At 64.8% G+C, this 16,551-nt stretch overlaps 2 protein-coding genes across 3 annotated transcripts in view; both read left to right on the forward strand.

The window, feature by feature from the left end:
* The first annotated feature begins 4,402 nt into the window (after positions 1-4,402).
* ATRAID (all-trans retinoic acid induced differentiation factor) lies at positions 4,403-8,130 on the forward strand. The gene is made up of 6 exons (XM_053251034.1): positions 4,403-4,810; positions 5,629-5,700; positions 6,161-6,232; positions 6,387-6,508; positions 7,324-7,427; positions 7,717-8,130. The coding sequence occupies exons 1-6, from the start codon at positions 4,458-4,460 to the stop codon at positions 7,819-7,821; spliced, it is 828 nt and encodes a 275-aa protein (XP_053107009.1). The 5' UTR covers positions 4,403-4,457; the 3' UTR covers positions 7,822-8,130.
* Positions 8,131-11,112: 2,982 nt separating this feature from the next.
* The window catches only part of CAD (carbamoyl-phosphate synthetase 2, aspartate transcarbamylase, and dihydroorotase), a 29,217-nt gene continuing 23,778 nt past the window's right edge, over positions 11,113-16,551 (forward strand). Inside the window, exons 1-10 of one of the 2 annotated variants that reach the window (XM_053251053.1) lie at positions 11,113-11,426; positions 12,166-12,305; positions 12,681-12,810; positions 13,537-13,679; positions 14,132-14,270; positions 14,383-14,554; positions 14,839-15,024; positions 15,156-15,268; positions 15,439-15,581; positions 16,120-16,251. In XM_053251053.1, the coding sequence (XP_053107028.1) occupies positions 11,342-11,426; positions 12,166-12,305; positions 12,681-12,810; positions 13,537-13,679; positions 14,132-14,270; positions 14,383-14,554; positions 14,839-15,024; positions 15,156-15,268; positions 15,439-15,581; positions 16,120-16,251 (1,383 nt within the window). In that variant the 5' untranslated portion in view covers positions 11,113-11,341. Of the gene's footprint in view, positions 11,427-12,165; positions 12,306-12,680; positions 12,811-13,536; positions 13,680-14,128; positions 14,271-14,382; positions 14,555-14,838; positions 15,025-15,155; positions 15,269-15,438; positions 15,582-16,119; positions 16,252-16,551 lie in introns of both variants that reach the window. The other variant, XM_053251046.1, reaches the window with a different exon arrangement.

A 16,551-nucleotide genomic window follows, 5' to 3' on the forward strand; every position in this document is an offset into this window, starting at 1 on the left:
GACTGGGCCACAGTGGGCCCGCCTCTGCGGCATGCAGTCCACTTCTGGGGGTCCCGTTATCTTGCTCCTGTTCTCTCTCACACATTCTTTCCCCATGCCCCCCCCCTTCTTTTATGCTGCTTATTTGCTTAACTGTACCGCACAGCCACAACATCTGCAGCTTGCAGGGAGAGGTGACATTGGGGTTGACTTACCTGTGTGTTCTTCCCTGTAGATATACCTGCCTTCTTCCATGCCACCCCTCCTTTTAAAATCATCTTTTATGAGCCACGTATTGGCACAGAGGGGACATGACTTGCCTCTAGCAAGCCAGAGGTTGCCGGTTCAAATCCGTGCTGGTGTGTTTCCCAGACTATATCAGGCAGCAGCGATATAGGAAGATGCTGAAAGGCATCATCTCATACTGTGAGGGAGGAGGCCATGGTCAACCCCTCCTGTATTCTACCAAAGAAAACCACAGGGCTCTGTGGTCGCCAGGAACCGACACCCACTCGAGGGCACACTTTACCTTTTCCTAGATGTGCATAAATGCACACCAATGAAAGCCTTAAGTCATAGCTTGGATGCTACAGACATACCCATAAAGCAATATGAAACAAACGTTTCTATGAAGAGGCTTCCAAATAAGGGAGGCACTCCAAGCCAGTGATAACTCTAGCTTGTCCTCTTCTATCTTTTTTTCAGCTCGAGAATCTCCTTTTCAGGCTGCCGTGACCTGAACTGACCACAGTATTCCAAACATTGTTGCATCCTGGATTTGTATGATAATATGAGAAGTTTGATTTTCTGTCCCTTTCCTAATTGTCCTTAGCATAGCATTTGGCTTTGTCACAGCTGCCATACACGGAATCAATATTCGCACGGAGCTATCCACCGTGACCCCAAGCGCCCTCTCTTCAAGCTGGCTTGGGCAATACCTCGTCTCTCCAGCCCACCACATGAGATCCGGAAGTGAGTCCCTCGGTCCTTCCACCCCTCCTGGGGCAGCAGCAGGGCACCTTTCCTTAGTCACCCAGCAGGGCAGGAAGGTTTCTGTGCAACTCTTCTCCAAATGGCCCCAAACCCCTAGGCACTGAGGCTGCAAAGGCTGACATGTTCCTAGACAAGGGGACAAGATGGCACCTGAGGAAAGTGGAGTCACTGTGACAGAAGAACACAAAGACCACAATGGAGTCCTACCCGGCCACCCTGCAAGAGAGAAAGAGAAGAACTGCCTTGAAGAACTTTAGTGGAGAGAATTTGCGGAGAGATTGTTTTGTCAGGTTTGGAATTTGATATGAGGATTGACGGTGTGCAAAATCCTTAAGCAGAGAAGGCACACAAGTCTGTAGACTCCTGTTCAGCTTCTCGATTGATGAAGACGACAGGTAAAGGAAATCTGTGCTGTCAAGTCGATTCCGACTCCTGGGGCGCCCACAGAGCCCTGTGGTTTCCTTTTGGTAGAATACGGGAGGGGTTGACCACTGCTGCCTCCTGCGCACTATGAGATGATGCTAGAGGTTAAACATTTATTTGGCCAATAGCTTATCACCCACAAACAGTCCACTTAGTGTCTCTGACTGGAATGTATTTCTCTCTCAGCGGTTGTATCATAAGCACATAATCCTTGGGAGGCTTTTATTGGAACTCACTACTTTATGTTTACTGTTAATCTTCAGGTCTTGTGTCCATGTTACGCCCTGGGTATATGTGTATAAAAATGTTTTATACTTGTGGATATTTTACCCCTGCTAACTGAGCAAAGAGGCACCTTTTAAAAGTGGCGATTCTCTTCTGTTGAGTAGTAGTGTGCATGGTTCGGTCCGGCACACTGTTACAGACCTCCGGACCGGTTCGACAGTCCGGCGGTCCGGATGGGTGGGGGCCTGTTACTTTAAGCGGGGGTGTGTGTGGTGGTGGTAGTACTTCCCCCCCCCACCGCTCTTCCCCCTCCGGCACTGTTCTGTTTAAACATCTTCTTGGGGCGGCAGAGTTCCTCCCTGCCGCCCCTGCCCCCATCGTTATTCCTGAAGGCTTAAAAGAGATAAGCGCTAGCAGCGCGCATGTGCCTGTGACGCTGGCGCGCGCACGCCACATACGTCACGTGATGTATGCGCCTCTGCCAGTCTGTTAATACAATACTGAGCTAGATAGACCAAGGGTCTGACTCAGTCTATGGCAGCTTCCTATGCTCCTAAATATGGCAGGCAACAGAAGAAGAATCAGTCAAGGCTCTAACAAAACTATGCCAGCAAATCTGGAGAGCGACACAGTGGCCAACAGATTGGAAGAGGTTAGTCTACATACCCATACCAAAGAAAGGAGACTGAACAGACTGCACAAACCACTGCACAATATCCTTAATGCTCAGGATCATCCAATAAAGATTGGAGGCCTACACAGAAAGGGAAATGCCGGATGTTGAAGCTGGTTTCAGAAAAGGCTGAGGAACAAGAAACATCACTGCTGATGCATGCTGGATAATTGAGAAAGCCAAAGAACACCAAAAAGAAGTCAATATGTGCTTTATTGACTACAGAAAAGTATTTGATTGTGTTGACCATGTCAAGTTGTGGAATATCCTTAGGAAAATGGGAATCCCAGAACATCTCATTGTTCTCATGAGAAACCTATACACAGGACAGGAAGCCACAGTCCAGACAGCACATGGTTGAAAGAGACTGGTTCCAGATTGGCAAAGGAGTAAGCCAAGGCTGTCTACTTTCTCGTTCTGTATTCAACTTATATGCTGAGCATATACTGAGAGAAACTGGATTGGAAGAAGATGAGCATGGTTTTAAAGTTGGAATAAGAAACATCAATAACCTGTGCTGCACTGATGACACAACTCTGATAGCTGAAAATGCGGATGATCTACAAGCTCTAGTAATGAAAGTCAAGGTGAAAGGCACAGTGAAAAAATGGGACTGCAACTAAATATAAAGAGGACTAAACTAATGACAACGGATACAGCAACCAGCCTCAGAATTGATAATGAAGTCATTGAAGTGGTGGATAGTTTCTGCCTTTTAAGATCGACCATCAACAGTAAAGGATCCAGCAGTCAAGAAATACGCCGCAGACTAGCACTTGGTAGGGTTTCAATGAAGGCCTTGGAAAGGATATTTAGAGGCTGTGACATGTCTATACCTACAAAGATTAGAATTGTCCGGACAATGGTTTTTCCCATTATGCCAAGATCCAGCTCCCTTGAAAAGTCCATAATGCTGGGAAAAGTTGAAGGAAAGAGAAGAAGAGGACGGCCAGCAGCAAGGTGGATGGACTCAATGATGACAGCAATGAATGCCCCACTGAGATACCTTAAAGGCTGAGTTGAAGACAGAACATCCTGGAGAGAATCTTTCCATGTGGTCGCTAAGAGTCAACACTGACTTGACAGCACAATCAATCAATCAATCAATGACCCAGAACTCAAATGGATGCAGAATCCAATCCAAGGAATACAGGAAGTGATCAGCATGGACCAGGCCAGTAGCCCTTGGTGATGCACACAGGCCTGATCCGCAGCTGAAACAAGCACCCAAAGAGGGAACCATGAAGGTTCTCTGGTGAGCAAGCCTCTCCCAGCCACTCCACACAGGCTCCATCATCTGGAGAAGGAATTCCAGGGCCAATGGCGGCATGAACAGAGGAGTTCCAGGAGCGGAGAGGAGCCTGAGCCCTCTCTGGCGGCCAGCAGGTCAAGAAGAGCCACCAGAAGGCCCCCTTCGCCGCCCTGGCCTGCTTGCTCTTCATAGATTTGGCTCTGAGCATGGAATACTAGGCTACCTAGGAAGCTCCTGCCTTATATACCGAGTCAGACCCAGCTCGGTGGTCCCCGACTGACAGCGGGCGGGTCTTCTTCTTCCCCGGGCAGCCCTGCCCGGGAATATGATTGCTGCTGCTGCCGCCGCCGCTGCCAGGGCTGGGACCGACCCGGGGCTTTCTGCACGCGGCATGCAGCGCACTGACTGGCAGCGCCTCTGGGCCTGAGCGACCACAGCCCCCCCCCCCCGGCAAGAGGAAGATCCTGCCGGGCAGGCGCCCCTCCCTGGGTGAGATTTACTCAGGGGATTTGGCGGGGTGGGGGGTGTGGGGTGGGTGGGGGGCGTTATCCACCCCGCTCCTTGGTTGGCGGGGCTCAAGACCCGGCCTGGAGCAGCCACTTCGCGTCCTCCGGTGCCTGAAAGGGCGGGCCTATCGCGGCGGCGGCGGCGGCGGCGGCGTGGAGGAAGAAGCCGGCCACCCCGGAGAACCGCCTCGCGAAGAAAGCGAGCGGCGTGGAGGAACCTCCGGATTAGCAGAGCGCAAGCCAGGCAAGGCGGACTTCTCTGCTCCCAGGGCGATTCTGGACTACAACTCCCATCAGCCCCAGCCGCCAATTGTAGGCCAGCAACCGCCGGCAAGACTCGGATTGGCTGCCTGGCTGGGGTGGAACCAGGCGGGGCAGGTGTCACGTGACCACGCCCAGGCTAGCGATGCGCCCTGTCATGGCGGCGCCCAGCCGGGCCGCGGCTTCCTCTCCCGGGTGGCCGCTGCTGCTGCTGCCGCCGCTCCTCTGCTTGGCCCTCCTCGGGCCGGACCCGCTGCAGGCCGGGGGCGCGGGGGCGGGCCCGGGGGCGCCGGGCAGGCGAGGCGTGCCGCCGACCGGCCCTGGTCCGGCTCCCTCCTTGCAGGTCTGCGGCGGCGCCTGCTGCGCGGGCGGGGTGCGGGCGAGCTCCGCGGTGGCCGCCCTCTGCGGCTCCCGGGGGGGCGCCAGGCTGCAGGGCCGCTGCTGTCTGGACGGGGCGCTGGAGCGGGAGGAGGCCGCCGCCGCCGTCGTCGTCGTCGGGTGAGTGGCCCGTCGGTGAGATTCGGGCTCGCCCTCTCCCCGCGCCCTCGCAGGCAGGAGCCCCGGAGGGAGGGCTCCGCATCCTCCTGCCCTGGCCCCGGGGCCGCCCCTGGGAGAGAGGCAGAAGGCGAAGATCCGCCTGGCCCCGCTCACGGCTCGCCTGGGGGTGCCCGCCTGGGGTCGCCTGCCTGCCTTCCTCGGCGGCTGTCAAGAGGCACGCGCACTCCTGCTGCAGGCGACTCCCCCAGGGCCAGAGTGGCGCTTGGCTTTCCCTGCTGGGTGACTGGTGGCCCTGCTCGAAGGGCCCCTTAAAAGGCCGTGAGCCAGGAGGAGCCTCGCCTAGAGCAGCTCTGCCGGCTTGGTGGCTGTGGGGAGGGAGCCTGGCCCCCCCCCCGTCACCCAGTCCTGCTGCAGCCAGACATGGCTCTGCGCTGCCCCCCAGGGGCACCCCTCTTCTCCCCCCACCCAGGGCAGCACCCTCTGGAACACCGGGCCCAGACAGAGAAGAGGTTTGCCCAGCCCAGCCTGGAGACTGAATCGGGAGCCATATGTGCAAAGCAGGGCCTCTACCCCGACATACACTCCTGAGTCTTCAGACAATGAATGTGCACGAATGGCTGAGCTGGTCGCTCTGGGCTGGCTCATGGGAATCCTCTGGCAGGATGAAGTTGCCACGGGGATCTTCCCCACCTCTGGTGCAATTCCTCCAAATTGCAGCGGGGAAGCGGAGTGCAAAAGGGCCAGGGCAGGATGGAGGACGGCTGGGCCTTTTGCTAAGTGCAGGCTGGTGCAGCTGTGCCTTCCTCCTTCCTCTCTAGACTGGACCTGTGGAACTGCTCGCTGCGTGAGCTCTGTCCCGGCTTCCGGGAGGCTCGCACTGCTGTCCTCATGTGAGTCTCCCGCTCTGCTGCTTTGGGCTGGTGCCCCCCCCCCCCCCGCTGGTGCAGAATCTAGGGGTGCTGCCCATGTCCAGCTATAGGAGCTGGGAGGGGCTGGGGCGAGAGGCACCTTGGGGGTCTTAAGCAGAAGAGGCCTGGAGTGGGGCCGTTTCCACCTTGGCTTGAGCTGCTGTTGAATCCCTGTGGCAAGGATGCGGCCACAAAGCACATCCCCTGGATGGAGGGGGCTGGAGGCTGGAGTTCAGGCCTGCGGCCCCTTCTCAGGCCGGGAGGCAGATGGTCTTCCCAGGCTGCTCTTGGTCCTGGATTGGGGCAGCCCAAGCACAGCAAGCGGAGCCATCCGGGTGACCAGTCCCCGCGCCCCTCTCTTGTGGGGGGTGGGAGCTGGGCTGACGGCCGGGGTGCTCCGGGCCCCTCCTCCTCCTCCTCCTCTTTCCTCTTGTGCATGCAGCGACCTGACGGACAACCCGTTGGCCCATCTCCCGGAGGACACGTTCCGGGGATTCACCCAGCTGCAGACCCTGTGAGTGCCAGGGAGGGAGGGTGCCCTGGCGGGCAGGGAAGCCTCTCTCCCGTGGGCTGGAGGCGGTCCCTGCTCCTCCCCGCGCCTGGAATGTGGCTTCTGGCCTCAGCAGCCTCCCGCCTGGCCCTGACAGCCCTGGCCTCTCTCCCCCCAGGCTTTTGCCCCCAGAGCTGGGCTGTCCTGGAGGCGGAGCCGCGTGGGACGCCGACACCATCCGTGGGAGCAGCCGGACCTGCCAAGGCCAGCAGAGCCCCTGCAACGGCTCAGAGGGCCCCGGTACGGGGCCAGTGGGCGGGGCTTGCACGCACGCTCCGGTGCTGGGGGAGGCGGGCGTCTCTGGGGCAACCAGCCGGGCAGTTCCCGCTGCCAGTTGCAATCCCACCGTGGCCAGCCGGGGCAAGACTGGAACTGGCCCGGCATGTGGGAGGGAACCGTGCTGAGCAGCAGGGGCCTCCCGGACGCACCCCCCCCCCCGGCATGCCTTTTGCTTGCCATGGCATGGATGACTGCTGTGTGTGCTCGAAGGTCCTCCGGATCCTGCCCGGCAGAGCTCTCCTCCTCCTTCCTGCGCCCCACCAGACCCCCCCCCATCTCCTGCTTGTTTGGGGTTCTGACCTGCGGGGGGGGGGCTCAGGCTGCCAGGGCCCTGCCATGAGAACCGCGAGGTGCACCACGGCAGCCTGCAGGCTTGCTGCTCAGCTGCTGCTTGTGCCTCGAGGGCTGGTCGGTTCCGGCAGAAGGAAGCCAAAGGGCCACTCTCAAGGGGAGAGCCCGCTTGCCCGCTTCGGGGCCCAGCTGCACAAGATGCTTGCCACGTGCCTCTTGGTACTCCTGCTTTTCCTTAATAGTGGTTGCAGCGTGAGGGGCATCCAGTCTGGGACCTTGGGGTGGGGGGCGGCAGGGGCACTTTAACCCTGGGCCCCGATCCAGAGGGGGTCCCCCCCCAGCTGCTGTTCAAGAGGCACGCTGGCGACCTCGTCGCGTTTGAGCCTGAACCGATGGGGCCTCGCAGCTCTGATGCCAGGAGTGGCGTGGAGCGGAGGTGGTGGGCCCAGGAGAGTGAGGGGGCACTCTTTTCTGTCCTCCTGCAGCTGAGCTGTGCCCAGAGGCCTCCCTTTGTGCCCCTGACGGGCCCGGCCTGCCCCAGCAGTGCCTCTGTGCCAATCCGTTCCACGGCTACAAGTGTCTGCGCCAGGTGAGCTGACCACGGAGAGTGGCGTGGTGGGCAGAGGGAGGGAGCAGCCGAGAGGCAAGCCTGGAGGGGGCAGGCAGAGGGCCCCGCTCCTGGCCCCACCGCAGCAGCCTGCCCCATGGCAGGAGCCGGGCCCAGCAGAAGCAGCAGCCGCCGCCGCCCCGGGCCCGTCCTCCGTGCTGGAGCAAGGCCCGAGGGGGCGGTGGGGAGCCCGGGACTTCCTGCCAGCCTGGTGCGGAGCTCCGGGGGGACTGGCCTCCTCTTCCCAGGTGTCTCCCCTTCTGCCTTGCAGGGCTCCTTCCCATACCTGCTGTTCTACGGAAGCCTGGGAGGCGCCACGGCTGCCCTCTCCACCCTGCTCTGGGCAACCCAGCGGCGCAAGGCCAAGTCCTCGTAGTGGCCTCTCCAGCCTCCTGGCCCGCCACTTTCCCTGCCTGCTGCTCCACCCGTGGCTGCACCTTTCGTGGCCGGTGGCCTCACCGTGGGGCTGCTGGCCCTCCGTGCTCCATGGCCAGCCCTTGCACTGGCTGCTGCTGCTTGCTGGGGGATGGAGCACAAGGACCTCTTGCTTGTTCACCGAGGGTGTCTCCCTGGGAGGAAGAGGCGCTGGACGGAGCGGGGGGAGGGGCCACTGTCTTGCCCCGCCCCTTGGCTGTTTGTCTCTGGATTGTGCATTGACTTGGCAATAAAGTGACCTCCGCTGGGCCGCCTGCTGTTCGGAGCTGTCCCTGCAGAAGCACCTGGGTCCCCCGTGGCCTCCGCGTGGCTGTGAGGAGCCTGGAGCAGGAAGGAGGCTCTGTGGGGCCGGCCTGCCTGCGGAGGGGGCTGAGGAAGAAGGCAGCCCCCGGCTCCCTCTGCCTCCCCTTGGAGGGGGCCAGTGCAGGCGCCTCCCCAGCCTCCCTGCAGCAGAGCTGGCAGTGCCTGGATGCAGCCGGCCAAAGCCAGAGGGGGGGGCTGCAGGGAGCAGAGGGAGCCCCCGTCCCCCAGCCCAGCCCGCCAGCTCCACTGGCCTTGAGCCTGCCCAGCGCCTCGGGGCCCCACGGAGCGCAGCGGTGGAGTCGGCCGCCAGGAGCCCTCGGCGGATGGGGCCAGAGGGCTGGGGGAGGCCAGCCAGGGCCCCGGGCCCCTTCCCCGTCACCCGAGCCCTTGGTGGCTGCTGGGCGACTGCAGCGGAGGCCCCCGAGGGCTGCCTGGGCCTCTGGCCTCGGTCCCTCAGAGAGAGCCAGGTGGGAGCAGCCGGCGCCTCTGGCCCGCCGCAGGGAGGGTGGCTTTTCCTGCCGAGGAGGAGCCTGGAGGGCTGCCCCACGTCCCTCGGCACCCCTTCAGTGGCCGGCCTGCGACACGGCTGGCCGAGGGGGCCCTCCTGCTGCTCCCCTCTCTCCCAGGCAGTGGAAAGCGCACAAGCCTCCGTCTGGAGGCCAGAGGTAGCCCAAGGCAGGCGGCCGCTGCAGTCGCTGCCACGCCAGAAAAGGCTGTGAGGCCAGAGCGTGGCCCCCCCCCCACCCCCCCGGTATTCGGCAGGAACGGATCCGGCAGTAGCGGCCCCCCCCACTCCCTTCCTCTGAACCGCAGACAGGAAACCCGGGGCAAGGCCGCTGCATCGCGCATGCGCGCACACACCGGCCAGCCAGCCAGCCTCCAAGGCATCCGGCCACTGCCTGCGCCTCCGGGGCCACGGAGCTCAGAGCCAAGGGCGGCTGCTCTGCCCCCTCCAGCGGGAGCCGCCTGCTGAGAAGTCGCTCCAGCCCGGCCAACTCGGCTGGCCTTGAGCCCCGTGAGGCGTCTCCTAGGAGGGGCCTGTTCCGCGCTCGCCAAACACGGACTCCGGGCCCGCTGGCGTGTCCTGCGCTGCTGAGGGCTGCTCCTTGGCCAGGCGCCCAGCCCTGCAGGCAGCAGCCACATGGGCTCTGCTGGGCCCTCCGAGGAGGCGCCCCCTGGCCTGGAGGCCGGGCCGTTCTGAGCAGGGAGAGGGAGGCTTCCCGCCGGAATCTGACCCCCAACCGCCATCATCTTGAAAAACCTGCGCGTGGTGTGTGGAGCCACTCTGCGAGAGAAGCACCCAAGCACACTGGGAAGCACGGGGGTGTGTGTGTGTGTGTGTGTGTGTGTCCCTCAAGGGAAGGAAGGATGGAAAGCACACTGGGTGGATGCAGTGTGTGGGGGGGGGGGGCGTGGGGTGTTCAGTGAGAGCTCTGCTGCTCGGGGGCCGGGCCATTTCGGTGCTGGTGCCTCTACAGCACACGGGTTAAAACATTGTTAGCTGTTCTACTGCCCATTTTTCCCCCAAAGGGAGGAGCAGCTGTGTGCGGGTGGGTGTGAAGAGTTTCATAGGCGGGGAGATGAGGGGAGGGGAGCCCACCAGGTTAGCATTAGAGCTGGTTTTAGAACTAAGCAAGCCTCCCCCCCCCAAAAAAAACCCCCACTCTCTTGTACAGCATGCCAGTATGGGGGGAAACATCAACAGGGGCTGTTTCCATCTTCATATGGCACCAGTTGGATGTCTGCCTGCCATGCCTCAAATTCCAGGGCCCTTTGACCCTTACAAGGACATCCGTGCGTGGCCTCTTCTGCTTGTGAGGTCCAAGGTTCATTTTATTTATTTGACATCTATATACTGTCCAAAACTCATGTCTGGCCATGAGGTTCACTGGGTGAGTCTGGGCCAGTCCTGTCTCTTTCAGCCTAACCTACCACACAGGGTTGTTGTGAGGATAAACGTGACCATGTACACCTGGAGGAAGAGCAGGATTTAAATGTTGTTTTTTAAAAAGTAAATTAAACTCTATCAAGTCGAGTTAAAAGCCTGGGTGAACAAGTGTGTCTTAATGGCCTTTATCGGAGGTGGGGGGTTTCCTTATTTCAACAAGGAGGGCATCCCAACGCCCGGCGCAGCGATGGGGGCTCTGGGGCCTGGAGGGAGCGCAAGGCTGCTGTCCAACAGAGCAAGGCCGCCGAGGGGAGCTGGCCCGATCCACCCCAGAGGCCCGAGTTACAGCAGCCAGACGTGGCCTGCAGTTTCAAGAGATTCCTCTCCTTCCCTGCAGGGCTGCGGGCAGGTTTCACTAACCTGGGCAGAAACTCTCCTCATCTGTTCCCATCAGATCAGGAAACCGGCACGGCTGCCCCCCCCGCCGCCCCTTTCTAAAAGCGGAGAAAAATGCAAAATATATTTCCCCTCTCCCGGCACGGAAGCGGGCAAGACCTTTGGAGGGTGGGGCGGGGAGGAGACTTGATGTGTGTGTGTGGTCTATGGGACTCGCTCCCACCTCCTGGTCTTCTTCACGCCGCGCCTCGGGCATCCCTGGAACAACCGCCCTGCAAGGTACCTGCCTCCTTCGCCTGGAAGGGGTGGCGGGAGAGCAGGCCTGTCAGCAAGCGGGGGAGGAGCGGAGAGGCGGCAGCCCGGGTGGCGCCTCCGCTCGAGACGAGCAGCGCTGCCTGCTGCAGGCTGGCCACTCGTCCGGTAGAGCTGCGCGGTTCGGGTTCTGGCTGACGGCTCTGCCTGACGAAGGGCTAGCCTGCAGCAGCAGCCGGCAGGGCGCGAGGGAGGGCGGGGGGGGGAGAGCGCGGCCCCCTCCGGCGCCCCCGCGGAATCCCCGCCCAGCCCGCTCCTGGCTCCGCCCCCCTGCCTGGCTGCTCCGCCCCCGGCCGGCGGGTCATTTCCTCCCGCGGCGGGCTCGGCTCCGCCCCGACGCGCTCCCGCCAGCCGCGGCCGGAGACGAGACGAGACGAGAGCAAGACTGGCCGCCGCAGCTCCGCCTCCTCCCTCGCCGCCTCGCCGCCTCCTGCCGCTGCGGTTGCTCCGGGCCGGCGGCCGCCGCCTCCTCCTCCTCCTGCTGCTGCTGCTGCTGCCGCGGCTGGGCTGGGCTGGGCTGGCACGTGGCGCGGGGCGCGCGTAGGCCGGCGCGGCGGCGGGGATGGGCAGCCTGGTGCTGGAGGATGGGACGGTGCTGCGCGGGCGCCCCTTCGGGGCCGCGGGGGTCGCCGCCGGCGGGGAAGTGGGTGAGCCAGACGCTGCGCCGGAGGGAGGGAGGGGGGGGGAGGGAGGCGGACGCACCGGCGCGGCTCCCTCCGACGGGCACGGCCTGCTTGGTGCCGGCGGCGAGGGTGCCTCTGAGCACGTGCAGGGCGTCCTCGGCCCAGGCCGGCGCTGTCGGAAGGGCCTGAGCTCCGCCAGAGGCTGCGGCCTGCCCCGGACGTTGTGAGCCCCCCGCCACCCCGGCTGTGCGTGAAGCGACTGTGCCCCCGCCCACCCGAGCCATGTTTTGCGCTGGGGTCAGGCTGGGGAGGAGAAAGCCGCGCTGCTGGGGTGGGAGGGAGCAGGGGTGGGTGGGGAGGGGGCTGTGGTGTGGGGCCCAGAAAGGGGCGCTCGGAAGTTGGCCGGGGGCGGGGGGGCTCGGGGTCGGGGAGAAGGCGGCTGCGGCGGATCCCCCGGCAGCGCCTGGCGCAATAGCCCCCCCGCCCCACTGTCACCTGAGAGAGGGGGGGGGCGCAACATCGCCAGGGTCGGGGTGGCCTCGGACTGCCGGGAGGGGGCGTGGCTGCCCTGTGCATCCCCTTGGAAGCCTCCAGGGTGGCGGGGGGCCCATGGGGCAGCGGCTGGGTGCTTGCTGGTGCTACCGGCCATGCAGTGGCACACGGGGGGGGGCTTGTTCTGGGGGGCAGCCTGCTCTGACGTGCATTTTCCGGGCGGGGGGGGGCTGCTGGCTGATCCCGCTCCCGCCCGCTCTCTGGGCTGCAGTCTTCCAGACCGGCATGGTGGGCTATCCCGAGGCGCTGACCGACCCCTCCTACAAGTCCCAGATCCTGGTCCTGACCTACCCGCTGGTGGGGAACTACGGGGTGCCTCCCGACGAGCTGGACCGCTTTGGCCTCAGCCGGGTGAGCGTGAGCAGAGCCGGGCCTGGACTGCCGGAGGGCTGGAGCAGCCGGGGCTGGGCCTGCAGAGGTGGGGCCCTCGGGGAGGGTCTGCAGCCCTCCTTGCCTCTCGCGTGGGCCCCTGCGTGAAGCCGGGTGCTGGTCTAGAGGGGCTTCCTGGGGCCTGATCCCGCAGGGCTCTTCCTGGGCTCTTATGCACCCTCTGCCGGGCCTCCGTGGTGGCGGCTCACGGTCGGCTTCAGACGCCTGGTCCTTGGTCTGGGGGGTCGTGCCCGGCTTGGGGTGCAGAGGTCCCCGGGGGGGGTCTCCCTGGCAGCTGTGAGCCGAGCCTGCTCCGCTGCCCCCGGGGTGACGGGCGCCCTTTGTCCTCCCCTGCAGTGGTTCGAGTCCAGCCGCATCCACGTGGCTGCCCTGGTGGTGGGTGAGTGTTGCCGCAGCCCCAGCCACTGGAGTGCCACGCGCTCGCTGGACCACTGGCTGCAGGACCACGGGGTTCCTGGCCTGGAAGGTAGGCCAGCAGCGCCCAGCAGGAGGGCTTGGGGGGGCCACGGGCGGGCTCATGCCTGGCCTCTCTTGCGTGCCCGCTGGGCAAGCCCCAGCTGCCGCCCACCCCCACCCCCCGTGGAGCCAGGGTGGTCTCCGTCACGGGAAAGATTTGGCTCATCAAGCACCTCCGAGAGATCTGGGGGATGTGGGGCCAATGGCTGCAGAGTGCAAGGCGCTCCCAGGGCTCTGGGGCGGCCCTTGGCCACCCACCCGGCCACCCACCGGCCCCCAGTCAGAAAAGCAGGGACCTGGGCGGCGGCAGCGGCAGAGGAGGAGGGCGCGGGGGCTCCCAGGCAGGCTCTGCCGCTGCCCCCGTCTCCCTGCGTGCCTGGGGGCCAGCTGCACAGGAAGCCGTCTTCGGCAGAGTTGGGCCTGGGGCCCTGCAGCTCTCTGGGGATGACCCCGCCCATCATGCCCAGCACAGGGGCCGATGGAGATGATGGGCCTCGTAGTCCAGCCCCTGCCCGCCCCCCCCCCCCGGGCCTGTACTGACTGGCTGGGGCTCTCCAGGGCTCCGGCCCCGTCTGGAGCGGCCCCCAGGGGCTGAGCGGGGGCCCTTCTGCTGTGGGCCAGGCGGGGCTCTGCCCCTCAGCCACAGCCCCACCGCGAAGGGCTTCCCCTTGGCCGGGACAGGCGGGGAAAGGCTGCCTGTTGAGTCCGGCGCTCACGGGTTGCTCTGGGCCTGCAGGGGTGGACACGCGGGCGCTGACCAAGCGGATCCGGGAGAAGGGGAGCTTGCTGGGCAGGCTGGTGCTGGATGGGGCCCATAACGCAACCCTGCCCTTTGAGGACCCCAACCAGAGGCACCTGGTGAAGGAGGTCTCGCTGCAGGTAGGGCGGAGTCTGCAGGAGCTGGCGGGGGGGCCAAGCGCTGGCGGGAGCGAGGCAGCTGCCTCCACGGGCCCCCCTCGCTCAGGCTGGGCCACTACACAGACTGGCAGCCGCTCCTGCAGGGTTTCCGGCTCGGGGTCTTTCCCAGCCAGGCCAGGAGGTGCCGGCCTGCCGAAGACCCTGGCCGCAGGGTGGGCCGCCTGTGCTCTGGCCACACGGCCTGCCGGGAAGGGCTCCTGCTGGTCGGCCTTGGGGGGGGGGGGTGCATCTCCTGGGAAGCCCGGCTCCTCCCCAGGGCCGGCTCCCAAACTGCCAAGAGGCGGCGGCGGCGGCACCCGGGGCCACGGAGGGGGCTGGTGCCCCGCTCTGGGCCGGGGGAGCGTCCTGGGGCCTGGGGCTGGGAGGGGGCTCCCCCCCCTGCTGAGCTCTCCTGGCCAACCCTTGCACAGCAGCCTCGGGTGTTCAACCCTGGCGGGTCAGTCCGGATCACCGCGGTGGATTGTGGCCTGAAGTACAACCAGATCCGGTGTCTGTGTGAACGGGGCGCTGCCGTGACGGTCGTGCCTTGGGATCATCCCTTGGACAGCACTGGTGAGTCGGGTGCGGGGTGCGCGGCAGGGTCCTCCCAGCCCTGGGCCCCGCCTGGGGATGGGGCGGGCGGGGGGGGCTTTGTGCCCGTCTGACCCCTTCGCTCCCCCCCTAGAATTTGACGGCCTCTTTGTCAGCAACGGCCCCGGAGACCCTCTGCTCTGCCAAGCCACGATTGCCAGCCTGGGCCGCATTCTGCAGCTTCCGGCCCCCAAACCGGTCTTTGGCATCTGCCTGGGCCACCAGCTGCTGGCGTTGGCCATCGGGGCCAAGACCTACAAGCTGAAGTGAGTGGGGTGGGGGGCGGGGCGGGGGCTTTTGAGACCTGCCGGGTGGGGAGGGGGCCCCAAGAGGCAGCTAGGGCGCCCCCCCCCCTCTCTCTCTCTCTTTCTGCCTGCAGGCTGGCCATTCATCAGGTCAGACCGTGCAGCTGTGCCTGGTGAACAGCCAGCCTGCAGGCAGCGCCCGCCGCTCTGGGCCGGGGCGGGGGGGGAGAGCGAGGCTGCCGCTCCTCAGGGCCAGCCGCGCCTCCCCTGCCCACCTGCGCCGCTCTCCCCTCCTCCCGGCCCAGGTACGGCAACCGGGGCCACAACCAGCCCTGCCTGCTGGAGGGCTCCCAGCGCTGCTTCATCACCTCCCAGAACCACGGCTTTGCGGTGGAGCCTGCCAGTCTGCCCGCCGGCTGGAGCCCGCTCTTCACCAACGCCAACGACGGCTCCAACGAGGGCCTCGTGCACCACTCCAAGCCCTTCTTCAGGTGGGCCTCTGTCGGCCCTGCCCGGCTCCGGGGGGGGGGGGCGGGGGGGGGCTGGCTGGGCCCGTGGGAAGGGGCCGCCCTCGGGGCGGTGGTGCTGACCTGTCCCCCCCCCCCGGCCCCCCCTTGTGCAGTGTGCAGTTCCACCCGGAGCACAGCGCTGGCCCCACGGACCTGGAGTGCCTCTTCGACGTCTTCCTGGCGATGGTGCAGAGCCCGGCTGCCGGAGGGCAGAGTCTCCAGACAGGTGGGGGGGGCGCGCTCGGGGGTGGGGGGGGCGCAGGGCTGGCTCCGGAGGGCCTGGAGTGGGCCCTGCGCTGCCACTGCTGCTCCCTGCGGGCCGGGGCGCAGGCTTGGCGGGGCTGCCTGGCTGGCCGAGGTCACAGGGCGGGGGTCTCTCCCTCTCCCCTTCCCCAGTGCGGGAGCGGCTGCAGAGCTGCCTGCAGGGGGCAGCAGCCCCGCCCGCCAGCGACGCGCCCCGCCCGCGGAAGGTGCTGATCTTGGGCTCGGGGGGCCTCTCCATCGGGCAGGCGGGCGAATTCGACTATTCCGGCTCCCAGGTGAGTGGAGGAGGCCGCGGAGCAGTGGGGCGGGGAAGGGCTGGGTGTGACGAGCATGTTGGGGGAGGGCCTGTCTGTGGGGCATGGATCTCCCCCAGGACAGTCCCGTCTGTGGAGGGATGTCCCCCCCCGGCTGCCCCCCAATTTTCCATAGCATCTTCTTGGGGGGGGGCTCAAGTGGGACATGTTCCAGGAGAGTGGGGGAGGCGTGGCCGGGTGTGGCTCCCACATTTGGGCTCCAGGCAGGGGCTGCCGTCTCCCAAAGCAGGCTTGGACTGGCCCCCAGGGCAACAGGGCGTATTCCCGGTGCCCTGCGCCCCAGTGCCCACCCTCCAGGACCCGTTGTTCTGCTCAAAACCCGGCGCCCTCCCCACCTACTTTCCACCGCCCCCTCGGTGGCCCCAGACCGGCCCTGTCCCAAGGAGATCTGTGGCCGTTGGTGGTCTTGGGCGCGGCAGTGGCACAGCCCGGGCCTGGGGGGGGGGCCCTGCCCGCTGCCCGGAGTCCCCCCAGCCCGCCTCCCCCGTTGCCCTGCCAGGCCATCAAGGCCCTGAAGGAGGAGAACATCCAGACGGTGCTGATCAACCCCAACATCGCCACCGTGCAGACCTCGAAGGGCCTGGCGGACCGCGTCTACTTCCTGCCCATCACTCCCGACTACGTCACCCAGGTGAGCCCCGAGGCCCTCCCCTCCCGCTGCCTCTGGCTTCAGGCTGGGAGGGGGGCTGGCTCTGGGGCCGGCAGCGCCTGGCACCCCCTTGCGAGGGAGGGAGGGGTGCTTGGAGGCACCTGGCCCAGACGGGGGGGGGGGGGCTCTTGCGCTCTCCAGGCCTGGCAGGCTGATTGCCCTCCTGGCCTTGCTTGGTCCCCCCCCCCACACACAGGCACACACAGGCACACACTCCGGCCCCTCCTGGGCTCAGTTCACCGAGGAACGCCCACGGGTTCACGCAAGTCCTCTCCTCGGCCC

Source organism: Hemicordylus capensis, chromosome 1, assembly GCF_027244095.1.
Source record: "Hemicordylus capensis ecotype Gifberg chromosome 1, rHemCap1.1.pri, whole genome shotgun sequence".
In the NCBI taxonomy this organism is placed as follows: Eukaryota; Metazoa; Chordata; class Lepidosauria; order Squamata; family Cordylidae; genus Hemicordylus; species Hemicordylus capensis.

Excerpts from the sequence above, each read along its gene's own strand:
- ATRAID (XM_053251034.1), top strand. The coding sequence starts at position 4,458 with ATGCGCCCTGTCATGGCGGCGCCCAGCCGGGCCGCGGCTTCCTCTCCC. Across the intron at positions 5,701-6,160 it reads GCTCGCACTGCTGTCCTCAT|CGACCTGACGGACAACCCGT; the intron begins GTGAGTCTCCCG and ends TTGTGCATGCAG. Across the intron at positions 6,233-6,386 it reads TTCACCCAGCTGCAGACCCT|GCTTTTGCCCCCAGAGCTGG; the intron begins GTGAGTGCCAGG and ends CTCTCCCCCCAG.